This window comes from Scleropages formosus, chromosome 22 (genome assembly GCF_900964775.1).
Source record: "Scleropages formosus chromosome 22, fSclFor1.1, whole genome shotgun sequence".
Lineage (NCBI taxonomy): Eukaryota > Metazoa > Chordata > Actinopteri > Osteoglossiformes > Osteoglossidae > Scleropages > Scleropages formosus.
Genome location: NC_041827.1, coordinates 18,989,139 through 19,010,376, shown reverse-complemented (window position 1 = coordinate 19,010,376; position 21,238 = coordinate 18,989,139). Strand labels below are relative to the sequence as shown.

Genomic DNA, 21,238 nt, shown 5'->3' with positions numbered 1-21,238 from the left:
GGGTCGGCTCAGTGGTGGTCAGCTGTTCGTACTACTTCTTAAATGATTTGCAGTCCATTGTCTAGTTTTGCACTATTTATTCCTGTTATTGCAGTTGCTCCTCTCACTACTTGTACATCTTTTGCTGCTGTAGCCTTTTGCAACTACCTTTGGGACTAATACTGCTTCTATCTATCGAGCATAATGTGATAATTTCTAAGCCTACTGTTCATTCTAAAAACACGGCTAGGCACAGGATGGATGGAGTTTATCACTAGAACAAAATGGAAACATCCATTCTAAGGAAATAAGGGATGGAATATTCTGGAAACATGAAAACTGACTAGCACTTAATGGCACAATACAATTACGGAGAAACACACCAAAAACATCATTAACAATTTAATTCTTCACACAGTGCTGACATTTACAATGGTTCAGATAATTTATGCCTACGAGACTTCAAAAATTAGCATTCTATATACAAATATTTGAACAAGCCAAAACTATTGTTATATGAATATTTGTGCCTGATCAGGTATGGCTGTCAATGAGACGCATCTATACCAACTTCAAGACTGACACCCTCACCCCAAAAAGACCTTTGAGTTCTCTAGCACCATTTCCCTCGTCGTAGCTGAGGTCACTGATGAAATTCCAGAGTTTGTGGTTACCTGAGATTTGTTGATTATATTCCAACATGCACACATTGCTTGGTTTCAGACAATCCTGTGTTCAGTGTTTTGTTGCCATTGTGTGAAATTTCTAAGAATACTACAAGCAGATAAAGACAAAACACAGCAACCTCTAATTTTCCCCAGGGAGCTTAGATATGAGGGGAATCCCTAATTTTGTAGGAAAAACTGCATAAACAACCAAGCAAAACCAGAAAAAAAAAACACCAGTTACCAAACAGAAACCTGAGCTAATGAAACTGGATTAAATCCATTAATACTATTTGAGTTCCTTACACTTAAGACATGTTAAGAATCCTGCCGGTAAATATCATTGTTAAAGTAAGTGAGTACAGTGATTGGACAAACAAGGTATGTATAGCATAGCTGTACTGTAAGCAATATTTTACATGAATATAAGGTGTAAAGTGTAAAAATCCTGATTTATGGAATAAAGTGGTACTTATGAATCTAATTTTGACAATATAGTCTATGGATCAAACACTTAGAAACCCTTGATGCCTACATTTAGAAAATGTTTAACATTCATTACTGAATATTTATACCTTGACAGAGGTATAGTCTACTTTAATGTGAAAGACATACATTTAAAAAATAAAAAACTAAACAAAAAAGAAAAGGTAGAAAAAACCTAAACTCTTTTCCAGAAAGGTGACTGACAAGTTATAGGACTGGTTAGGGCAAGGAATACACTCTGGGTTTAGGACAGGATGAGAGCACGATTGGGAGGGTTGGGTTTCAGCGCACGCAGGTAACGTCGAGCTTTCTCAGTCATGATCAGCTGGTCCTTTGTCCTTCCACAAACCACAGCTTCCCATGCACGAGACATCTGTACAGGAATTGTTCACAAGAAATATTATACAAAGAGCAAATGTTCTATTGTCAACTTTCCTGCTTTAAGGGTGATTTCTAATTTTAGCAGACATCTATGCCCATAAGCTGTTCACCTTCATATAATCCTATCCTCTGAAAAAGATCAAGTTCTACTGCATCATCCTTCATAACAACCCAGACAGATAAAAGCATGGTTTAACTACACAAAAGAAGGTGTCACTCACTGGGACTGGGGGGGCTGGGTTAAGATTTGGGACAGTCTCAGTAGGAGCATGGATAAAGCCTTGATCCAAAACATTCTCTTCTTTCTTGACAGAGAAGGAAGAGTCCAGAGAGACTGACAATGATGTCTCTGCCTACAAGAACATGAGCATCAAGGTCAATGGAGTATCTGTGGGGATTATATACACACACACACACACACACACACACACACACACACGAGCCCCAATTTACGATGGGGTTACTTTCCACGAACCCATCATAAGTCAAAAATATTGCAAGTCGGAAATTAATTTAATACACACACCTCTGCGTGACAGACTGGGAGATGCGGATCGCTGGCGCTGCCCAGCATCGCAATAGTGCTCCGCATATTGCTTGACTGGGGGGGGATCAAAATTCTAAGTACAGTTTCTACTGAATGTCTATCGTCAGCTCACCATTGTAAAGTAAAAAAAAAAAAAAATCGCAAGTCAAACCATCATAAATCGAGGACCACCTGTACACACACACACACACACAGTATATGAAAGAACATTTTCAGATCAAGAGTATACAACTAGTCCATACATTTGTGCTGGGTATGAAAGCGGACTTTGACGGTTGAAATCTGATGGAAACAGTTTCAGTGGAGTCCATGACATCCAGGGCCAATGATTTGCGCACTTTCTTCATGGGTGGCCGATGCTTCAGACAAAAGGACAGAGTTAGTCCACTCAACTCATCATCGTTAGGTACAGTAGTTCAGCAACAAACTCAAGAGCAAAGTCTTCATTTATATACAAGCAACAGGGTTGAACCAAGAAAGGTGCCAAGAAACAACTTAAAGGCAAATTAGTTCCCCAAATCTGGTAAAAACTGTAGGGCAAGAGAAAAACAGACTCACTGCTTGCTTGCGTTTCTGCTCAGGGGGAGTCTTGTCCTCCACAATAAGGTCAAGTCCAGCCTCACTGCGCAGGACCTCCTTCAGATCTTCTTCCAGGTTTGGAGTTGGGGGCTGACGAAAACCAAAAGGTCACTACTTTCACTTTAGAAATACACGATAGCAATCTGCTTAAATGTAAACATAGTAAAACGGACTCAAGCCAGAATGTGATGAAACTGACTTCGGGAGGGAACAACAGAGATCCAGTGCACTCACCAGTGGTCGCAGTGGGCCATACTTCTCTAGGGCATTTTTGAAGGGTGTTGGAGTACGTGGGGTGGTATCCAGATCAGACTTATGATTCGGAGTGATGAACCTAAATGTGGTATGGGGCGATGATTAATTTCAAAATAATTCAGATTCTATCAGACAAAAGAGGAACATCAAAATTGCAGCAAGAATGGAATGAGGACTTTTGAGTACATACACAGAATTCTCCTTCTGGGTGAGCGGAGTCTTGTCCCGGTGCAGGGGAGTAGTAACAATTGCCTTCTGGCTACACACTGGAGTAGAGGTGAGGGATGGGTTCTCCAAGTCTATGGTGTCCTGCTTCGTCCACATGTTGAGAAACTGCAAATTCAAACCATAAAAATAAGTGCTTACATTCCTAACCTGACACCATCATATTATGGTTACATTTGGTTTTTACTTTATCCATAGAGCACTGCAGAAGACTGGAATACAAATCTGCTGTAAATTACACTGGCTCCTCCAATCTCTGTGGGGGAACCTCTGATGAACAGAGATAGGACACAAAAGTGTCTAAATTGTTTTGTGTGTAACATCACTTTTAGACAACAGCTGAATGAAGACATCTTGATTTATTTACAGGTTAGGTTTTGAAAATGTCTCACACATAGCTATTATAATTAAATGTGTGTTTTAACATTAACTTCAAGCTACATTGAAACTGATTTTAAAATAAATTCCTATTCTGTTTGGGTGCATTTTCCTGGCACCTATTTGCTGGGAAAGGAGAAATGCATCACTTCCACTCTGCCACAAAGAAAATTCTTAGAAAATACTGGAGAAAAAAAAAAAAAAAAAAAACACAACTAAAAATGAACCTGAAAATGCATTTTTGAAAATTTACTCCAAAATTTGTAACACAAGAAGCCAGTGCACACTGGAAGAATGAAGCCAAAGTCCTATCAACCACGTGCAGTGAATCGGCATGTGCTATACCTGTGAGGGAGAGAAGGGCAGGATTTTCACTGGGGTGCTCTTGGGGGTCATACTGTCGTTGGGATCCGGAGACAGGGGGATACGGCGACGGCTGCGGCGGGTCAGGATGGAGGGAGGGGTAGCTGTGCCGGGCGAAATGGGGATCAGTTCTCCCCGGTTACCTCGGCTCAGCTCCTGCAAGGTTCCCTCCTCCAGACGAAACTGCAGCACCTCGGAGCCTGGGGACTCCTCTGGTAGGTCAAATGCGCTCAAATCACACCATCCCTCCAGGTCCTGTGGAATGCCAGGCCAGATACACAATCTGAGTCTCTCTGTAACTGTGCATTCCTTTTCCTCTTATTAGATCCATAAGCTTATGCACCACATAAACTTGAATTATTGTAGAAAAGAGAAAAAGGTTAGCTCTTTAGTTCACAACTGGGATTTTTATAGTACTTACAGGGGCATACATTAACACCTTTAACTGTTTGGCTTTAACAAAAAAGACTGAATTCCTTCCCACTGTTGAAGGAAACTTGATTTAACACTAAAATCCTAATATACCTTATTATACACTGTGCTGCTTCACTTTGTCAAAAGTGTGTACAGAACATGTGTATTTCTGACAATTTCAGTAAATACAGAAATGTGAAGATTTAATTTTCCCTTCAATCTCAAGCATTATTCTAGGCTAATGAAGTTTCAACAGTCAAGCCCAGAACACATGTGAAGCCAGCTAACCATCATCACAACCAACAATAACAATCTTCAGATTACAAGTTTGTGCAATATTGCAGAATGCTTTGGAGCAATTCCACTTACAAGAAGGATAGTGGCAATGCAAGGCCACAGGACATTCTCTTGACCCCACCCAACCAATATCACTAGCATGATGGTACAGGAAAACCCCCATGCAAGAGCCAGAACACTCATGGTCTCTGTCTATGGTTGAAAAGAGATGTTTCCTAAATGTACGAATGAGAGTCTCTAAATGTCTGTCCCTGAGACATGGCTCACCCCTTCCATTAGCTCCATGACCTCCTTCAAAGCAGGGGCAGATGTGGGTGACAGGAAGCCAGCACTGTCTATCACCCAAGTGGTTGATTCCGGGGAGGCTTCCGACTCGCTTTTCGTTGTTGGCCCCTCATGGAGCAGTGGAGGAGAGCAGTCTTTCAGAGTTGACGCTGCTTTAGCTGGCTGGATGTTCAGAACAGATGTGGGGAGGGAAGGACCATCCTGCAAGTACAAATAAATACAAGCTGACAAAGGGACAGTGTTTGAAATCCCAGTTTTGGGCAAATTATACTCCAGAAAACATATCCATGAACACCTGCACTGTCACCTTTTCTATGACTTGCAATTCTGAGCCAGAGTCCAAAGTAGTAGTATGGAAATCCATCTGCCAACACATCAAACAGTCAACTGGGAAGCCACATACAAGTACAAGAAGAAAGCCAATTTGTGGTACTGAATAAAGATCCAGGTACGTGTGCGAGAAGCACCCCACCTCTTGTTCGCTGCTGTGGTGGACAGTAACCCCACTGTCATCCTGCTGAGAAATCTGTGTCAAGGAAATGTCCTCTCCGGCATAGCAGCCCATCTCTACCTTGCGTTTGATGGTAGAGTTCCAGTGATTCTTCACTGCATTGTCCGTCCTTGGAGGTTGCAGACAGTAGGTTAACAGCAGATGATTAATCAACCATTCACAAACTGCAAGCTAAAAAGTCATTCTACACTCAATCACAGTAGCATTATTTAATTTACACTGAACTAAAACTAAGGCCACCTAAAACACCATGAAACATTTTGAAGCTTGTGACTCATACAGGTCACAGCATCCAAATTAGAAATGCCAATTTCAGAACAACCCAAGAAAACTCATTAATAAAGACAGCAGGATAATTAGGCATACAGATACCCTCAAATTATCAGTTTTGAAGAGCACTACTCTATATTAAATGTAAATGTAAATAGCTGGAGAGCTGGTGTCTAGTAACCTCCCAGGGAGAAGCTTGGCAATCTCAGCCCAGCGATTGCCCAGAAAACAATGGGCCTTGTAGATGATGAGGTCCTCCTCTGCTGTCCAGGAGGACTTCTTTACATCAGGGTTGAGGTGGTTGTGCCAGCGCTCTCGACACTGCTTGCCCAGCCGGCCCTTCAGGTGTTTCGCTACCATAGCCCACTGCTTGTTGCCATATTTTTTCACCAGCTGGATCACCTGAGTAGAAAGGATGACAGCCTTCTGTATCTAACTCTTACAACGAACTACATTATGGACACAGGAACCAAACTAACAAAACTGCTTTGAGAAATGTTCCACAAAAAACAGTAACTATCCTAAAATGAACTATTCAAGTTAACATTAATAAAAGTATGGGCTCTGCAGAAAACTTAAAATTCACTTCTCAGTATCTTTTCGTAATAGCACTGAACGCAAAGAGAATAAAGTTTTCTACTTTACTTCCTTAAAAAACAAGTACAATTAATTTAAAAACTTTTGTTCAAGTGAATTGTAAAACAAATGACAAAATTTGTTTTAACAAACAAACAGGGAATAATGCATTCCTGACCCACAGAATGCTGGGATTACAATGTTTAGATGATATGTATCAACCTGTTATGTAAATTTTAGGGGTTTTTTTTTATACTAATTAAAAACAAAAATCACAAGCGCATGTTAACCACCAAATCCTGTACTATGAGCATTCAGTATTCAGGAAAGGACTTTATTTAGGGTGAGGGGATTGTGTCTGCTCCTAGACTAACCTTCTCATCCTCTTCTTTTGTCCAGGGACCTTTAACCAGATCTGGATCCAAAACCTTAAACCAGCGGTGCTGACATTGATGCTCTGTACGATTCTGCAGAAACATGTCAAACCTTTGACTTGTGCTTGATAAAGAATTATGTAGAGAACATAATACAATAATTCATAATTATATTAGCTGCTACTGTCTACAAAAGTATAGTTCACACACAATGCTCATGACATGATACTTACTGGTAAAAAGCTGGCTATGGTCTTCCAGTCATGTGGGCCAAAGTTCTGAACTAAAGTTCTTAAATTATCATCCTGAAAACAGACAGCATTTGTAAGTACCGACTTGGGGAAAAAATGGCCCATTCCTGCTTCTAAATGACTGCATGACAAGTGCTTATGAATTGGTACAAAAGATCAGCCAATGTCTGAAAAGCTGAATAAAAGAGAATGCGAAGAGTGACCATGATCCCATATGTTCAGTTTGGTCATATTGGTGAGGACGCAATGTAGGGTTGGAGTGTGTAGAAAATGTTCTTGTTCACTCACCTCCTCTTGAGTCCATTTCACTTTGACCCTGCCACTGTCTCTCTGCTCAGCCACATCCGAGTCTGTGTCCTGACTCACTTGCTCCTCAACCTCCTCACTGCAAAGATTAGAGACAAAACCCTCAGAAAACAGCTAGACTGAGACCACAATAATCCCATCCCAGCTCAAAGGGTGTTTAAAATGGCAAATTATGCACAAAACAGTAGTATGTCTTGAAAAATAATAATAAAAACACAGATTTGGAACTGTCAAGACAAATGTTAACAGTCATCTGGCTGTGAATTTCCCACATGAGCCACATGGGACTGAGTCACCACTAAACTCACATGTGTAGAGGCTAAATATTAGTGAGTTATAAAATATTGCATATCAAGAAGAAGAGATCACCAAAAACACAGACAGACAAAGCACGTTTTTAATAACTAAAATCATCCTAAACCTTGAATTAACTATCATCTGGACAACATGTTTCGGGTGAACCCAGTACGTTTCCAGCAAAGCTCCTCGGGATGGTTCTCTGTGAAGAAATAATTATGAAGACATTAATGAAAAGTGGGCGCCGCTTATTTTGCTGGCACAAGTAAGTAACGAGTTTTTCAGGAAACATGTTGAGAAAAAAATGAGGGCGAGTATTAGAGTAAGAAATCAAGTGAGGAAGGGGAATATGATGACGTTGTTAATTTAGTTTTAGAAGACAGACAATATATCACAACGAATTACAAATCGGTAGCAAAACAAACATTTAATTTTACGGAATTTGAAAAGGTCACTAGATTTACTTCAGCTCAACTGAATGTATCTGCACGATTCTACCAAGACCAAGTTCAACGCGTATTTTAAATACTATTTACTAACCATGGCATGCAATCCGATTGCCAATCGATTATGCGGAACAACTCAACATGATGATCGATAAAAGGCAAATAAACAAGTTTCCCGGCGTTGAAATGACAGGACACGCGATGAACTCGAAGCGCGCTGTCACAACTAAACACGGCGGGGGGAAAGGCGTTTGAAATGTGAAGAAAAAACCGTTAAAGAGACTTTCTGTCACTGTGAGGAAGCGAACGATAAGCGAAAGGCGGGACGCGCGCGCGCCGCCGAGCCCGGCGGGCTCAATGAGTTACCCAGCTCAACTTCACCGTAACTTAAGTTTAAGGAAAACGTCAATAAAGCCACATAAAGCAGTGTGCAGAACATCTAGCTGCTGTCAGGTTTGTGTTTACAGAAGTTTAAAATTAATATTTGGGCTCCAGTTAACAAAGCAGTATTTGATTCTCACCCGCCGCGCGGCCACCAGGACATTTCCCCGCCACCTCCAGCCAACTTTGTTTGCTAAAAAAATATATATTTATATAAAATCCCACAGTTCTGGACTCGTCGGACATACAGTTCCGAAATTGTTTTTATTTTAATTGCTGTGGGAAGGAGAAAGGCTGCTATCTACAGTTCATGGCTGATGTGCCGTTTGCGTTTCTTTCCCGAAGAAGGGCGACAGTTCTCGCGCCGCAATTTCTATCTCGCGCGCTAGAATCCACGTACGAGTTTTTTTTTTTTTTTTTTTTTTTTTTTTTTCCCCCGGAAGTGATGCACACGCTTAGCCCGCCGAGAAAGGACAGGGCGCGGTGGTGCGCGCTCGCGCCCGCTGGGAAAACGAATGCATGCATGCGTGCGTGCGCGTCCTCGCGTAAACAGTCGGAATAATAATTGGGTTTTTAACGAATAAAAAACCAACAAGCTGTAACATGTACTTAGTGACTGTTACCAAGCACTTAATCATTATACAATTTATGAAACTAAATTTTAAAAAAAAAAAAACCCTCCGCTCTGCTGAGTTAGGGTGGGATTTCCCAGCCCCAAGTGCTTGTTGACCTCTGATGACCCCCAACTTGGGGGCCCAACTATAAATACAAGCTGGACATCATTATCTCCCTTACCAGGACTCATCATGGATAAACAGATACTTTATGGTAAGACGTGTGTCTTTAAAATAAAAAATAGCACACCTGTGAAGTGCGTAACTTAAATTCTGTTTAGAAGTGTATGATTTAAATACTTTCTTGTGCATCAGTGACAGACGTAAGTGTCCCTCACCCTGAATTAATATTTAATACTATGTTGGATGGTTTGTAAAACCTGACTGAGGTGTTGTGGACCTTTCACTTAAATCCAATTAGAGTTAATAAGGACTGCATTAAAATTAAGTGCAGTTTAAAACCCCAGAGGACTTGGTGGAGGAGTTCTGTGCTGTACTGTGAAAACGAGAAGCTCTGCTGCTGGTGAACTTCTATCTCTGTAGGGGCTCCAGAAATTACTCTGTCCAAGAGCTATGATGGTTCTGCTGACCTCAACAGAGGCTTTCTGCTGCTGGACCAAAACTCGACGGTTTCTTCCCCGTCGCTTGATCTGCGTACGGGTCACCGCAGGAAGCTGGTCTCCTCTTCGGGGATCGTTGTGGAGTACGCAGAGTGTAACAATGCCAGCGAGGGCTCCTGGATCCACTCACCCAGCCTTGTGTCCCTTTCCCTCTCCCAGAATGAGACTGTCCACAACATCCCCATAGGCAGCAAATTCTCTACCCCCTGTGAAGGGATGAACAGCAAAAAAGCTATTTTGGCGAGCTCACCAAACCTCTCCTGCCTGGATCCATCAGCCTCCCGCTTCTTCGGGGAGCACTCTCTCATCCGACACGGCCCGGTCAGCCCACGCCTTAGCTTGGAGTCCAGTCTGGTTGACGGGCTCACCTGGAGCCCCAGGTATCCGTGTCCACCCCAGTCCCTAGCGGAGATCTCCTCCCTGCTTGGGTCAGCAACCCCTCCAAATGTGAATGTCAGCAGGGAGCCTGTTCCGGGCCCTAGTCAGAGTCCTGCCGTCATGTCTGCACCGTGTCCTGATGAGTTCTAGCCTATGTCTCTGGCCTATTGCTCAAAGGTGGACTGAAGCAGGAGCAAGCGAGATGAAGATGGGTCTGCCCATAGGCGACGTTGGTCATTGGTGCTGAAATATTAGTAACTGCATATGGGTTGGGTTAATCTGGAACATGTATATTGAAAAATTTAAATTCCTAAATGCAAGAAACTCTGCTCTTGGATAAACCACAACTGTTTGCTTTGTCTCTAACCCTGTTTTAAAACAAAAATTCTTACCGGCAAGAGAAGCACTAGATGTAAGAATTGTTTGCAAACTAATAAAAGTATACAATAAAACTTCTAATTTTGTTTATAGAACTTACAAAACTTTATTTAAATTTACATGATAGGGCCTCGATATACAGGAATAAGCTTAGAGAAACAGTATTCAAAAAAAAAATACAAACTTAAGCCACTAAGTTTTAAGTTTAGTAAAGCCCTCTTTCTAAGAGGGGAGGGATTATGATGGGAGAAGAACAATCTACATATAACTGAAAATTTGACATCAGGTACACACACGCTCCCTGAGCCACACAGGTGAAATGGCAATGGAGAATCACTGCACTTCAGAATGGAGAAAACGCTGGCTCCGCTGTGTCAATATCATGCTCCTAGGAGTAGAGATGGAAACAAGTGCAAGAAAAGCAATTCCAGTTAGGAATAATCTACAGCAAAAGGTCTGACATTTAAGCCACCAAGAGATGTCAAAGACCTCAGGCTGCTGCAATGTAGTCCTACTTATATATAATCCTTCCACACCACTGCAGGGGAGGTTATGAGTGGAGTTAAATGGTCATTTTGCACTGGTAGCTCTCTTAAATAACTAGCCAGGGTTGACCACTCACCTGATTAAGCTTTTTAAACTCAACGACCTGAAAGAAAATGTGTTCCAGGATATGTTTGGCATCTCTCTGTTCCTTAGGCAGCTTTCCAGTCACGCCAAGGATGTCTCCACATTTGCGTACGTAGAATTCCAAATCGTCATCTGTGCCTGGCCAAAAAATGGATTTGGGTTACTGTCTTGTTTGCTAGCATGTTTATCACATGCATCTTCTAATTGTACTTTTTTTTTTTTAAATATGATGCAATTCAGAATAAAGACTTTGCTCAAGAAAGTTACAGTAGGGACCTTACTAGACCTGAAATATCTGGATCAAATTTAAGACCCTGATTATGACCTACAAAAGCATCAGTAGAACTGCTCCCAGGTATCTACAGGACTTGATCATCTGCTACGCTCTTCCACATCTGCCTGCTGGGTGGTCCCACGCACAAAAGGTAAAGCGCAAAGGTTCTCGGTTCTGGCTCCGTTGGGGGAGAACGACCTCCCCCTGTCACTCAGAACTGCTGAATCCCTGTCTACATTCAAAAAGGGTCTGAAAAATCACCTCTTCCAGACTCACTTTGCCCATCATCTCTTAAGTTAATGAAAGGTGTAAATGTTCCTACACTATAACTTTAAGATGATGCCAGATAAACCTTTACACAGCTACTCCTGTAATGTAAATGTTTATATGTATCTCAAAAAAAAATTACTAGGAAGATGATCAGGAATCGTGGATATTCTGATAGTTTTATGCAGCTACTAATGTGATGAACACTTTTTCATATGGTTAAAGGAAATAACTGTACTTACATTTATTTAGCAGATGCTTTTCTCCAAAGCGACTTCCAATGAACTCTGTGTAGTGCTTACATAGTGTAGTACCTTAGTAGTGTACCTTATTCACTGTGGTGACTTACACTGCTAGATACACTACTTACACTGGGTCACTCATCCATACATCAGTGGAACACACACACTCTCTCTGTCACTCAAACACTATGGGTGAACCTGAACAGCATGTCTGTCTTTGGAGTGGGGGAGGAAACCCACGCAGACACAGGAAAAACATGCAAACTTCACAGAGACTGAGTGGAGATTGAGCCCCTGTCCTCTCGCACCATCCAGGTGCTGTGAGACTGCAGCGCTACTCGCTCTATAATCCAGCAGGTGGTGTGGTGTTTAGAGCTGTCCCCTTGCAATCTGAAGGTCTTCCGTTCTCTTTCACACCCAGTTCTCCCTTGCCCTCCTATCTGCTCCATAAACTTTCACTCTATTGTATTACAATTACAAAATACTCCGTGTGAATTCTGTGCAGCTACTGGTGTAACGCATGCTGGCATAACGGTGGTATTGGACAAACGCACTGTACTTCGACAATCTCATGTCTGTGTCTAAAGCTCTTCATCTGTTGACGAAATGCACTTTTGTTCAGTGAGTTGTATTCTGTTTTGGAGAAAAGCGTCTGCTAAGCGAATAAATGTAAATCCCAGCTCTTGTAATAGTGCCCTTGATCTAGGTACTTACACTGCCTTGCTCCAGTAAGATACCCTGCTGTGTACAAGGTTAAATCACTAACATGTTAAGTTGCCTCGGAAAAAATGGATTAAAAAAATAAAGGTTTTTATTTATAATAAACCCCCGTTTATCCTTGAAATCCACAGAATACGCTGAATGTGTTGCATCAAGCAGGGAAAAAAAAAAAAAAGTCAATACTTACATTTGTTGGAGAGCTGTGCCAACCTCACCTTCTCCGAGGAGAACGTTTCGTCGAGGTCGAAGAGGTCAAGCATCGGTGGGGGAAGATCCCTGAACGCTGGCTGAAAGACCTGGCCAGAAGGGAACGCCAGTTAACACTACAGCATATGAAGAGGAGAGGAAACTCCTGAAATTGTTCAGTGTAAAGAAACTCACATCTGATTGATCAGTTTGCTGTTGAAATTTATCTGATGTTGGTTATTTCAAAACTGACAACCTTCCCTTTACGTTACATTCATTTATTTAGCAGACACTTTTGTCCAAAGCAACTTCCAGTGAACTCTATGTAGTGTTATCAGCCCACACACCTCATTCACCGCGGTGACTTACACTGCGTCACTCATCCATATATCAGTGGAACACACTCTGCCACTCACGCACTATGGGTGAACCTACAGCATGTCTTTGGAGTGTGGGAGGAAACAAGAGCACCTAAAGGAAACCCACAGAGAGAGAACATGCAAACTCCGCACAGACTGAATGGGGATCGAACCCACATCCTCTTGTACCACCCAGGCGCTGTGACACAGCAGCGCTACTCACTGTGCCACTGTGCTGCCCAGCAGAGTGAGTGAGTGAGTGAATCAATGAATGAATACAACTATATGTAATAAGAATGAAGAATAAAACAAATAATATTATTTATGAAACACACACACACACACACACATTTTCAGAACCGCTTGTCCCTCACGGGGTCACGGGAAACCGGAGCCTACCCGGCAACACAGGGCGTAAGGCCGGAGGGGGAAGGGGACACACCCAGGACGGGACGCCAGTCCGTCGCAAGGCACCCCAAGCGGGACTCGAACCCCAGACCCACCAAAGAGCAGGACTGCGGTCCAACCCACTGCGCCACCGCATCCCCCCTTATTTATGAAACATTCATACCAATGTCAATTAATTACCAGTACTGAGTTCAACTTACTCTAAGAAACTGTAACTATATTTATAACTTTTTGAAAGTTTATTTAGACCAACTGTGATGAAAAAAGTTCCATGATAATATGAGCTGTAAATTATAAGCCACTCCAGGACAGAAAGCAATTAATGACTGGAATGCCTCTCAAACAAAAAAATAAAATAGGCCTCTTAGATATTTCAATTTAAGTAATCCCCACAAATCAATAGTCCACAATTCAAAAAGAAACATTACATTTACATTTATCTTATACTTTTCTCTAAAGAACCCAATAAATTTCAGCTACTTACACTTATTTACCCATTTATACAGCTGGGTAATTTTTCCTGAATGGTTCAGAGTAAGTACCTTGATCGAGGGTACTACATCCTTAGGGTAAAATAAAGGTATACCAAGACCAGGTGCATGAACTCCAGACAAGGTTAGAGTAACGCAGAGGTGTGCTGGTCTTCACACGTGTCTTACAGCGGGCTGAAGCGCAGGCAGGGGCGTCTCGAACTGCGGCTGGATCAGCTGAAGTGGCTCGTGCTTAACGTTGAGCTGCTTGTAGGAGCTGTGGAGAAGGCAGAAGGAGGCGAAGCCGTCAACACCGTCACGTGCGTCTCCTCGGCGGGGATGTGCGGAAGCTGAGCACGCGGCGGTACGCACCTGATGACGTGAGGCAGGGAGCTGTTGGACAGCTTCAGCAGAGACATGTCAAACAGAGACGTGAAGTCTCTGGGGCTCTCGTCGCCCTCCTGCAGACACACCCGCAACCTCTCCGAGAGACACCCCGTGTCCGGCAGCATGGTGTAGTCTGTGATCTGCGTAACACAAAAACATGGTTCATCACACCAGTTACACATCGTCTGAACCGCTTGTCCCATACGGGGTCGCGGGGAGCCAGAGCCTAACCTGGCGACACAGGGCGTAGGGCTGGAGGGGGAGGGGACACACCCAGGACGGGACGCCAGTCCGTTGCAAGGCACCCCAAGCGGGACTCCAACCCCAGACCCACCGGAGAGCAGGACCCGGTCCAACCCACTGAGCCACCGCACCCCCCACCACACCAGTTACATTTACATTTATTTATGAGATGCTTTTCTCTAAAGCGACTTCCAATGAACTTTATGCAGTGTTATGAGCCCACACACCTTATTCACCGTGGTGACTTACACTGCTAGATACACTACTTACACTGGGTCACTCATCCATACATCAGTGGAACACACACACACACTCTGTCACTCACACACTATGGGTGAACCTGAACAGCAAGTGTTAGGACTGTGGGAGGAAACCAGAGCACTCGGAGGAAACCCATGCAGATGGGGAGAACAGTACAGCAACGGCCCCAGTTGCTGCACATTGTTCATGTTTGTTCATTCAGCTGCCAAGGAACTCGCAAAGTCTTGCTTTTTAATAAACCTACAGGGATTTATACATATGGGTAATTTTTTTACTGAATTAATTCAGCGCAAGTACCTTGACTGAAGGCACTACAGCAAGAGGTGGGATTCCAACTCAAGTCCTTTGACTGCAAGGCGACAGCTCAAACAGGTATGTCACTCATATGCTTAAAATATGTGGAGGAGGACCGCTTACAAATCCCACTTACCTCGGGGTCCTCGGCATCTATCTGGTTCAAGTGGATGTTATCAGTCGTGAGCCACTGAAAGACAACATCCTGCAAACGAGGGAACAGACAGTTATGGCAGCCTTACAAGGTCCTGAGGAAAGGTGAAAACTCCTGGGTGGCGCAGGTGCCTCGCTCTCCCAGGCTGCAGGTTCGGACCCGGATCAGTCTGCGCGGAGTTTGCGTGTTCTCGCTGTCATTCAGGTCGACTGGTGACACTAAACTGCACGTAGTGTGTGGGAGTGTGTGAGATTTTCTTGTGAGGAGAGGTGTCCCCTTCCAGAGTGTATCTTGCCTCACACCCTATGCTTCCAGGATATACACTGCAACCCTGCATTAGAGAAGTGGTTTCATTTACATTTATTCATTTTACTGACACTTTTCTCTAAAGTGACGTACAATGTTAAAGTTACAGTTGGTACAATCTTACAATTATTTACCCATTTATACAGCTGGGTACTTTTACTGGGGCAATTTAGGGTAAGTACCTTGTTCAAAAGTACTAGAGCTGGAGGTGGGGACTGAACGTATGACCTTTGTATTCAGAGGCAGTAGCTCTAACCACTACACTTTATTGGTTGGTTGGCTGATGGGTGGGTGGGTAGGTAGGTAGATGGATGGATGGGTGGGTAGGTAGGTAGGTAGGTAGGTAGATGGATGGATGGATGGATGGATGGATGGATGGATGGGGAGGTAGGTGGATGGATGGATGGATGGATGGATGGATGGATGGATGGATGGGGAGGTAGGTGGGTGGATGGATGGATGGATGAATGAGTGGGTGGGTGGATGGATGGATGGGGTGGGGGGGTGTGTGGATGAATGAATGGGTGGGTGGGTGGATGAATGAATGGGTGGGTGGATGGACGGATGGATGGATGAGTGGATGGATGGATGGGGAGGTAGGTGGATGGATGGATGGATGAGTGGGTGGGTGGATGGAAAAGAATTCTGGGTATTGATTATATGGACATGTCTGTATAAAGAGCTCCAGATGCTCACCATTATTTTACTGTTCTCCTCCTTCTCCAAGTACTGATCGCTAAACATGTGGCAGGACCCCAGTACAGCCAGCTTGCCCGCGTCCTACAAACAGGGCAGAAGAAAGACCTGTGACCTCCAACAACGGGAATGCGTGCAGGAGACTGGACCCTACAGACAGCAACACACAGTGCGGTGGAGAGTTCCGCATGGTGCGGAAGCGCCTCACCTTGACGTGATGGAAGGCAAGAACAGGCCGGTTTAGAGGGAAGCAGACCGAACCCGTGGACAAGACGGCCACCGCCGGCTTCATCACGCTCAGGGTTGCTCCATACGGGTAGATGAAGGTGAGGGCCCTGAGCGAACGCAAGCCACATTAGAATCCGCATCTGGTGTAAGTACAACCCTAAAGCAGAGAGACACACCGACTGCGGTGACACGTACTGCGAGTTGTTTCCAGCGCTTTCATCGTCGATTATCCCCGTCGTGGCTTTACCGGCAGCGCGGCTGATTTCCCTAAAACGAGCAGCGACGGTCATCGCAGAGGTAACAAACACCATCAAACCCTTTACTGCTGATGCATGTAGAAAATGAAATTAAAACACAGGAACTGCTGCATAAACTCAAGGCAGTCACGGAGTAAGTGGTAGTGCAGTGGTTACAGCTGCTCTCTTTGGACTTTGAGGTTGTGGGTTCGAATCCCACCCCTTGCTGAGCAAGGTTCTTACCTTGAATTGCTCCAGGAAAATGACTCAACTGTATAAATGGGTAAATACTGTAACTAACTAAACATTTTAAGTCACTTTGGAGAAAAATGTCAGATAATAATTCTTGATTGTATGTTTTGAATTGTTTTTTAAAAAAAAAAAAAAAAACTCAACACTGCAAATTTGCGGAACCGTTTAAAAATTCAGCCTTTCTGCAATTTAGAGAAAGTGGGGGGAGGGGAATGTAATAGGAAAAATACTGAAAATATATTGAATATTGAATATAGAAAATGCATTTGCACCCAAGTAGATGTTGAGCAAGTTCATAAAATACAAAAAAATAGCATCTGAAAGAAAAAGGTGAGAGGAGGAAGGAGCAGAAGATTCGTACCTGTTTAGGACACCGTTGGAGACGAGTGCTTCTTTTGGGTGGAAATACTTGTAATAGACATTTCTTATAACAGCATCTGTTTATGGAAGGAAGAATAACAGGAGCAGGTAAAATTTCCTACTCAGTGCATGAGTAAAATTTTTTTTTAAAAAAAAAAAAAAAACATTTTGAGAAGACACCCACCACCGTTAACCATGATCCCAAACTCCTCAAGAAGAAAGTTGATGTTGGTGTCGTACTTCATCTCTCCTCCTTCCCCCAGCATCACCAGGACGCCCCCTCCGCTGTGAAGGTACTGCTTCAGAGCGTCCAGCTGAGACGGAACACATCGCACGTGCGCGATCAATCAAAACTGCTCGAGACGTTCAAGGAGAGCGATTGGGAACGTTCGAAGACGCCTTTGGAGAATCGCTGCCGAACCTCAGCGGCCGTGAACTTCTCCCGGGGTCCGGCCGCGATCCAAAGCTTCGCGCCGCTGAGCTTCTCCAAGGAGAGCTCGTCCTTAATGCTGCGGGACAGAGCGCATTGACAAAGCTCGTCATTCGTACGTCGCATCTCGATTATAATTGTGCTCCTTTTTGAATATTGCAGGAGGCCCTTCCCCAGTTAGGGCAGGATTCAACGCGGTAAAGAGCAGAGGCGGCACCAGTCGGCTCCACACTACGGCTGGTCCTCCGTTCAGACCCCCGCAGTAGTTGGAACTCATTCATTACTGCTATATAGTATTCTAAGTATAATATTTTACATTTTTAATTATTTTTTATCAGGTCAGCTTCTATTCTTCCACCAGCTTTTCAAGGATCCTCAGTTCACACACAATCTCAGAAGTGTCTAAACATCTCTTATTACTCAGGATCTGTCTGCTGCTTCACTGTGTTCTCAATCCTTGCTTGTTTGTACATGCATAATAACGGAAGGGTGGGGGATGTGTCAACACATCCTAATCCCCCCCCCCACTTATTTATAAAAATGAGAAAACTATATGTGTGCATATATAACTTTAAGCAACAGGGGCAGCAGTTCAATAATTGGCAATTTGTTACACGCCTGGTTATTTAATAGCTTGACTTGCCCTTTAAGGTGAAGTTCTTGTCCTGTTCATAGTTTTCTTTTCATAACTGACTGCATGTGATGTAGTCCTAGCCTGGTTTCAGTCACCTATTCGCAGTTGCAATAACTAACAATACTGTACTATTATATATACGGAAATATTGCTGTAACATTATTTTGAAATTGGGAAAAATGTAAAAATTAAAGGGTTCTTGACTCTTGACCAGGCCCTACATAGCATACTGTCCTAACGGTTACTGACAGCATGTGGACCAGGTGATGGGACAGTTTACAGGTGTGTATCTGTGGACCAGGTGATGTGACAGTTTACAGGTGTGTATCTGTGGACCAGGTGATGTGACAGTTTACAGGTGTGTATCTGTGGACCAGGTGATGGGACAGTTTACAGGTGTGTATCTGTGGACCAGGTGATGGGACAGTTTACAGGTGTGTATCTGTGGACCAGGTGATGGGACAGTTTACAGGTGTGTACCTGTGGATCTTCCACTGGCCCCTCAGCCTCTTCTGCAGGGCCTTGTAGCCGCTGGCAGCTGTGAAGAGCTCCCTCTTGGAGGCATTCAGCACGATGACGTTGCGCTGCTCTTTGTCCATTTCCGTCAGGGACGGAGACACTCGATCGGCCCGTTACTAATCTTCGGCGGTGACAGGGAAACAGAAGGACAAAGTATTGTTCACACGCAATTCTTTCTGCTGACTAACACCAGAACTGCACTGGGTAACATTAACGATACAGGGAGAGACTACACGCACGCACGCACACACACCTAGTGCAACACAAAAGCAAAAGTCTTTCACAGGTATGATCATGTAGCACTCTTTTGATTTATTTGTACTGAAGGCATAACTATAAACTGATTGTATACAGGAATTAATAGAGTAACACTGTTTTAAACACACACGGCACGTAAATAAATGCAATAAAATTTTTCAAAAGTGTCAATTCAGAGATTTCAGCTCCATTGCTGGGCCTCAAGATCGTTTTACACGTGCGACCCTCGGCTCGGACCCGATTACACTTTCCGATCGCAGCCCTTCCTTGGCTAAAGGTTGTACCCCCAGTATTAACCCCCTCTCCCCCCTCACGCGAGTTCAATCAACATGCCCCTTTTATAGGGAACTTTAGGTATCGATCGCAACAACTGAATATTATTTCCTTGCCAGATATGTAAAAGTAAACAGAGCTAGTATGATCCAGTCATGATCAAAGTAGACTGATAGAGGTTTTACCACCTTTTACTGCATGTATATCCACACGACTGATGATGGCTGCAGGGAAAGGAAGAGTCGCAAACGGACATTTAAATGACGCCAAACGGTTTATTGTGCCTGTGTCGCATACTGTGTATCCAGTGGAAACGTCGCTCTCGAAACACACGACACGCGTGACGCGGGGGATACAGAAACAACGGTCGGAGCCGCGAACACCCGAAGATAAACACGACGACGCGCCGCACCGAGGCGGCGTCAGGCGCGCTCGCGAGCCGCGTGCACGCGCCCTTTGTGTGCAGCGCCGCGCACGTCGCCCTGTGGCATAATCGCTCGCGCGCGGCGAGGCGAGACGCCGCCGATTTTGACGCGCAGATGCTCCCGCGTACCTCGAATCCGAGACACCATGTTCCGCGAACGCCAAAAAGCACGGCTGCATTGTGGGTAGAGTAGCGACACTTCAGCCGTAACCGGGGCAACAACGCCCGTCGTCGAGAGCTAGAGCCGTCGCCATGGCAACTGCGGCCTCAGCGGCGGAATGCGCCGCGTGGAAGAGCGCGTGCGGCGGAATCAATCGCTCCGTGCGCTGCAGAATAAAACACTGTAAATACATACTTTTTAATGCTTAATGTGTTGTAGCCTCCAGCTCCAGTACCCGTGATCAACTTCCTACCCTGCGCTAGTACAGTAAAAATTACATTGCTGTATAAATGGATAAATCTGGTAAAGTAGCTTGGTGTATAAAACTCAACATTCTAATTCACTGTGTGCACAAAGCGTCGGCTACCCTAATAATAAGAAAAAACTGTCCATAAAATTTCCCCATTAATGATTTAAAGCAATCTTAATGAAGGAAGCGTATATCAATTTCAATGCTTTTCCCTTTTCAACAGAAACCCTAACGGTAAAATGCTTATTATATAATAATTCAGTGTGTGGTTACATTTAAAATATCCACTTCTCTAAAATAAAATATTTTGTGTTGTTTTTATTTTGTATGAGGTGTATGTCCATCATGTTCACGTAAGTACATTTTATTCAGTTTCTTAATGTATCATCCCGGAAGATACAAATGCAATTTACTAACAGCTGATCAGATCTTTCACCTTCAACTACCATAGATATTTATTATTTAGATACTTTTGTAATATTTTCAGTTAAATTTAGCAGTAATATTTAGAATAGTTGAAACTGCTTTTTCCTTATTTATTTCTCAGAAATTGGAAGAAATCAATGTACTTATATTGAAATGCGAGTTTATAAAAAAAAAAAATGTGTCTGAGTCCCTTTCTGTGGTCCAGTAATTCAGTCTGCAAGTATTTAACGTTTCATGTGTGTCTCACCAATAAAGGAAGCTGCTCTGGGTAATTAGTCATGTCGCAAAAATTCAAAAACTCATTTTGTATTGGAAAGGAATTAATATTGTGATCTTCAGCACTTGAGGACCTGAAGTACACAGGTGACAGACACTATAAATGGTGTCATATACAGTAAACTGCCCAGCAGGTGGAGTAATGGTTAGAGCCTCCACTTTACAGAGCAAGGTTTTAAGTAGCTAAACATTCACTTTGGCATGTTTTGCCAAATAAATGTGAACAGCTGTAAATTATTCTGAGGGAATGTTATAGAATGGCAGTTTTATTAAACTGCTTCTTACATCTTTATCCAAAAGGAACACTGTTTATATGACCAGGCTTATAGCATTTACAGCAAAAAAACTACAGGGGCAAA

General features: G+C 43.4%; 3 protein-coding genes across 7 annotated transcripts; 1 reads left to right on the top strand and 2 right to left on the bottom strand.

Moving 5' to 3' along the window:
- Nucleotides 1–1,306: 1,306 nt before the first annotated feature.
- mybl2b (v-myb avian myeloblastosis viral oncogene homolog-like 2b) lies at nt 1,307–8,655 on the bottom strand. Of its 2 annotated transcripts, none has more exons than XM_018734160.2 (15): nt 8,407–8,655; nt 7,125–7,221; nt 6,819–6,890; nt 6,586–6,678; nt 5,817–6,037; nt 5,327–5,474; nt 5,162–5,218; nt 4,837–5,055; nt 3,841–4,113; nt 3,083–3,225; nt 2,872–2,971; nt 2,617–2,727; nt 2,301–2,417; nt 1,733–1,864; nt 1,307–1,503 (listed from the first exon to the last, which is right to left on the bottom strand). In XM_018734160.2, the coding sequence occupies exons 1-15, from the start codon at nt 8,427–8,429 to the stop codon at nt 1,375–1,377; spliced, it is 1,935 nt and encodes a 644-aa protein (XP_018589676.1). In that variant the 5' UTR covers nt 8,430–8,655; the 3' UTR covers nt 1,307–1,374. The 2 variants fall into 2 exon arrangements, with proteins under 2 accessions (XP_018589676.1, XP_018589677.1); XM_018734161.2 differs by lacking the exon at nt 8,407–8,655 and adding an exon at nt 7,564–7,621.
- Nucleotides 8,656–8,763: 108 nt separating this feature from the next.
- Nucleotides 8,764–10,339, top strand: LOC108923332 (uncharacterized). The gene is made up of 2 exons (XM_018734008.2): nt 8,764–9,094; nt 9,424–10,339. Exons 1-2 carry the CDS (start codon nt 9,073–9,075, stop codon nt 10,026–10,028), a joined length of 627 nt encoding a protein of 208 aa, XP_018589524.1. The 5' UTR covers nt 8,764–9,072; the 3' UTR covers nt 10,029–10,339.
- A 21-nt stretch (nt 10,340–10,360) lies between these two features.
- Nucleotides 10,361–20,269, bottom strand: ift52 (intraflagellar transport 52 homolog (Chlamydomonas)). Of its 4 annotated transcripts, none has more exons than XM_018734004.2 (14): nt 19,897–20,269; nt 18,774–18,933; nt 17,651–17,738; nt 17,414–17,543; nt 17,231–17,306; nt 16,577–16,648; nt 16,362–16,488; nt 16,154–16,237; nt 15,134–15,202; nt 14,185–14,339; nt 14,002–14,089; nt 12,577–12,685; nt 10,879–11,024; nt 10,361–10,644 (listed from the first exon to the last, which is right to left on the bottom strand). In XM_018734004.2, exons 2-14 carry the CDS (start codon nt 18,890–18,892, stop codon nt 10,600–10,602), a joined length of 1,308 nt encoding a protein of 435 aa, XP_018589520.1. In that variant the 5' UTR covers nt 18,893–18,933; nt 19,897–20,269; the 3' UTR covers nt 10,361–10,599. The 4 variants fall into 4 exon arrangements, with proteins under 4 accessions (XP_018589520.1, XP_018589523.1, XP_018589519.1 ...); XM_018734007.2 differs by having other exon boundaries at nt 18,774–18,928; nt 19,897–19,923; XM_018734003.2 differs by lacking the exon at nt 19,897–20,269 and adding an exon at nt 19,532–19,836.
- Nucleotides 20,270–21,238: the final 969 nt, after the last annotated feature.

What these genes read in the sequence shown, in the direction of transcription:
- LOC108923332 (XM_018734008.2), top strand. Translation starts at nt 9,073, where the DNA reads ATGGATAAACAGATACTTTATG. An exon ending in GGATAAACAGATACTTTATG is followed by an intron (nt 9,095 to 9,423) that starts GTAAGACGTGTG and finishes CTATCTCTGTAG; the next exon opens with GGGCTCCAGAAATTACTCTG.
- ift52 (XM_018734004.2), bottom strand. Translation starts at nt 18,892, where the DNA reads ATGGACAAAGAGCAGCGCAACGTCATCGTGCTGAATGCCTCCAAGAGG. An exon ending in TCCAACGGTGTCCTAAACAG is followed by an intron (nt 16,649 to 17,230) that starts GTACGAATCTTC and finishes TGCTCGTTTTAG; the next exon opens with GGAAATCAGCCGCGCTGCCG. An exon ending in GGCACAGCTCTCCAACAAAT is followed by an intron (nt 11,025 to 12,576) that starts GTAAGTATTGAC and finishes TTTTTTGGCCAG; the next exon opens with GCACAGATGACGATTTGGAA.
- mybl2b (XM_018734160.2), bottom strand. Translation starts at nt 8,429, where the DNA reads ATGTCCTGGTGGCCGCGCGGCGG. An exon ending in TGAAATGGACTCAAGAGGAG is followed by an intron (nt 6,891 to 7,124) that starts GTGAGTGAACAA and finishes GTCTGTTTTCAG; the next exon opens with GATGATAATTTAAGAACTTT. An exon ending in CAAAAGAAGAGGATGAGAAG is followed by an intron (nt 6,038 to 6,585) that starts GTTAGTCTAGGA and finishes CTTTCTACTCAG; the next exon opens with GTGATCCAGCTGGTGAAAAA.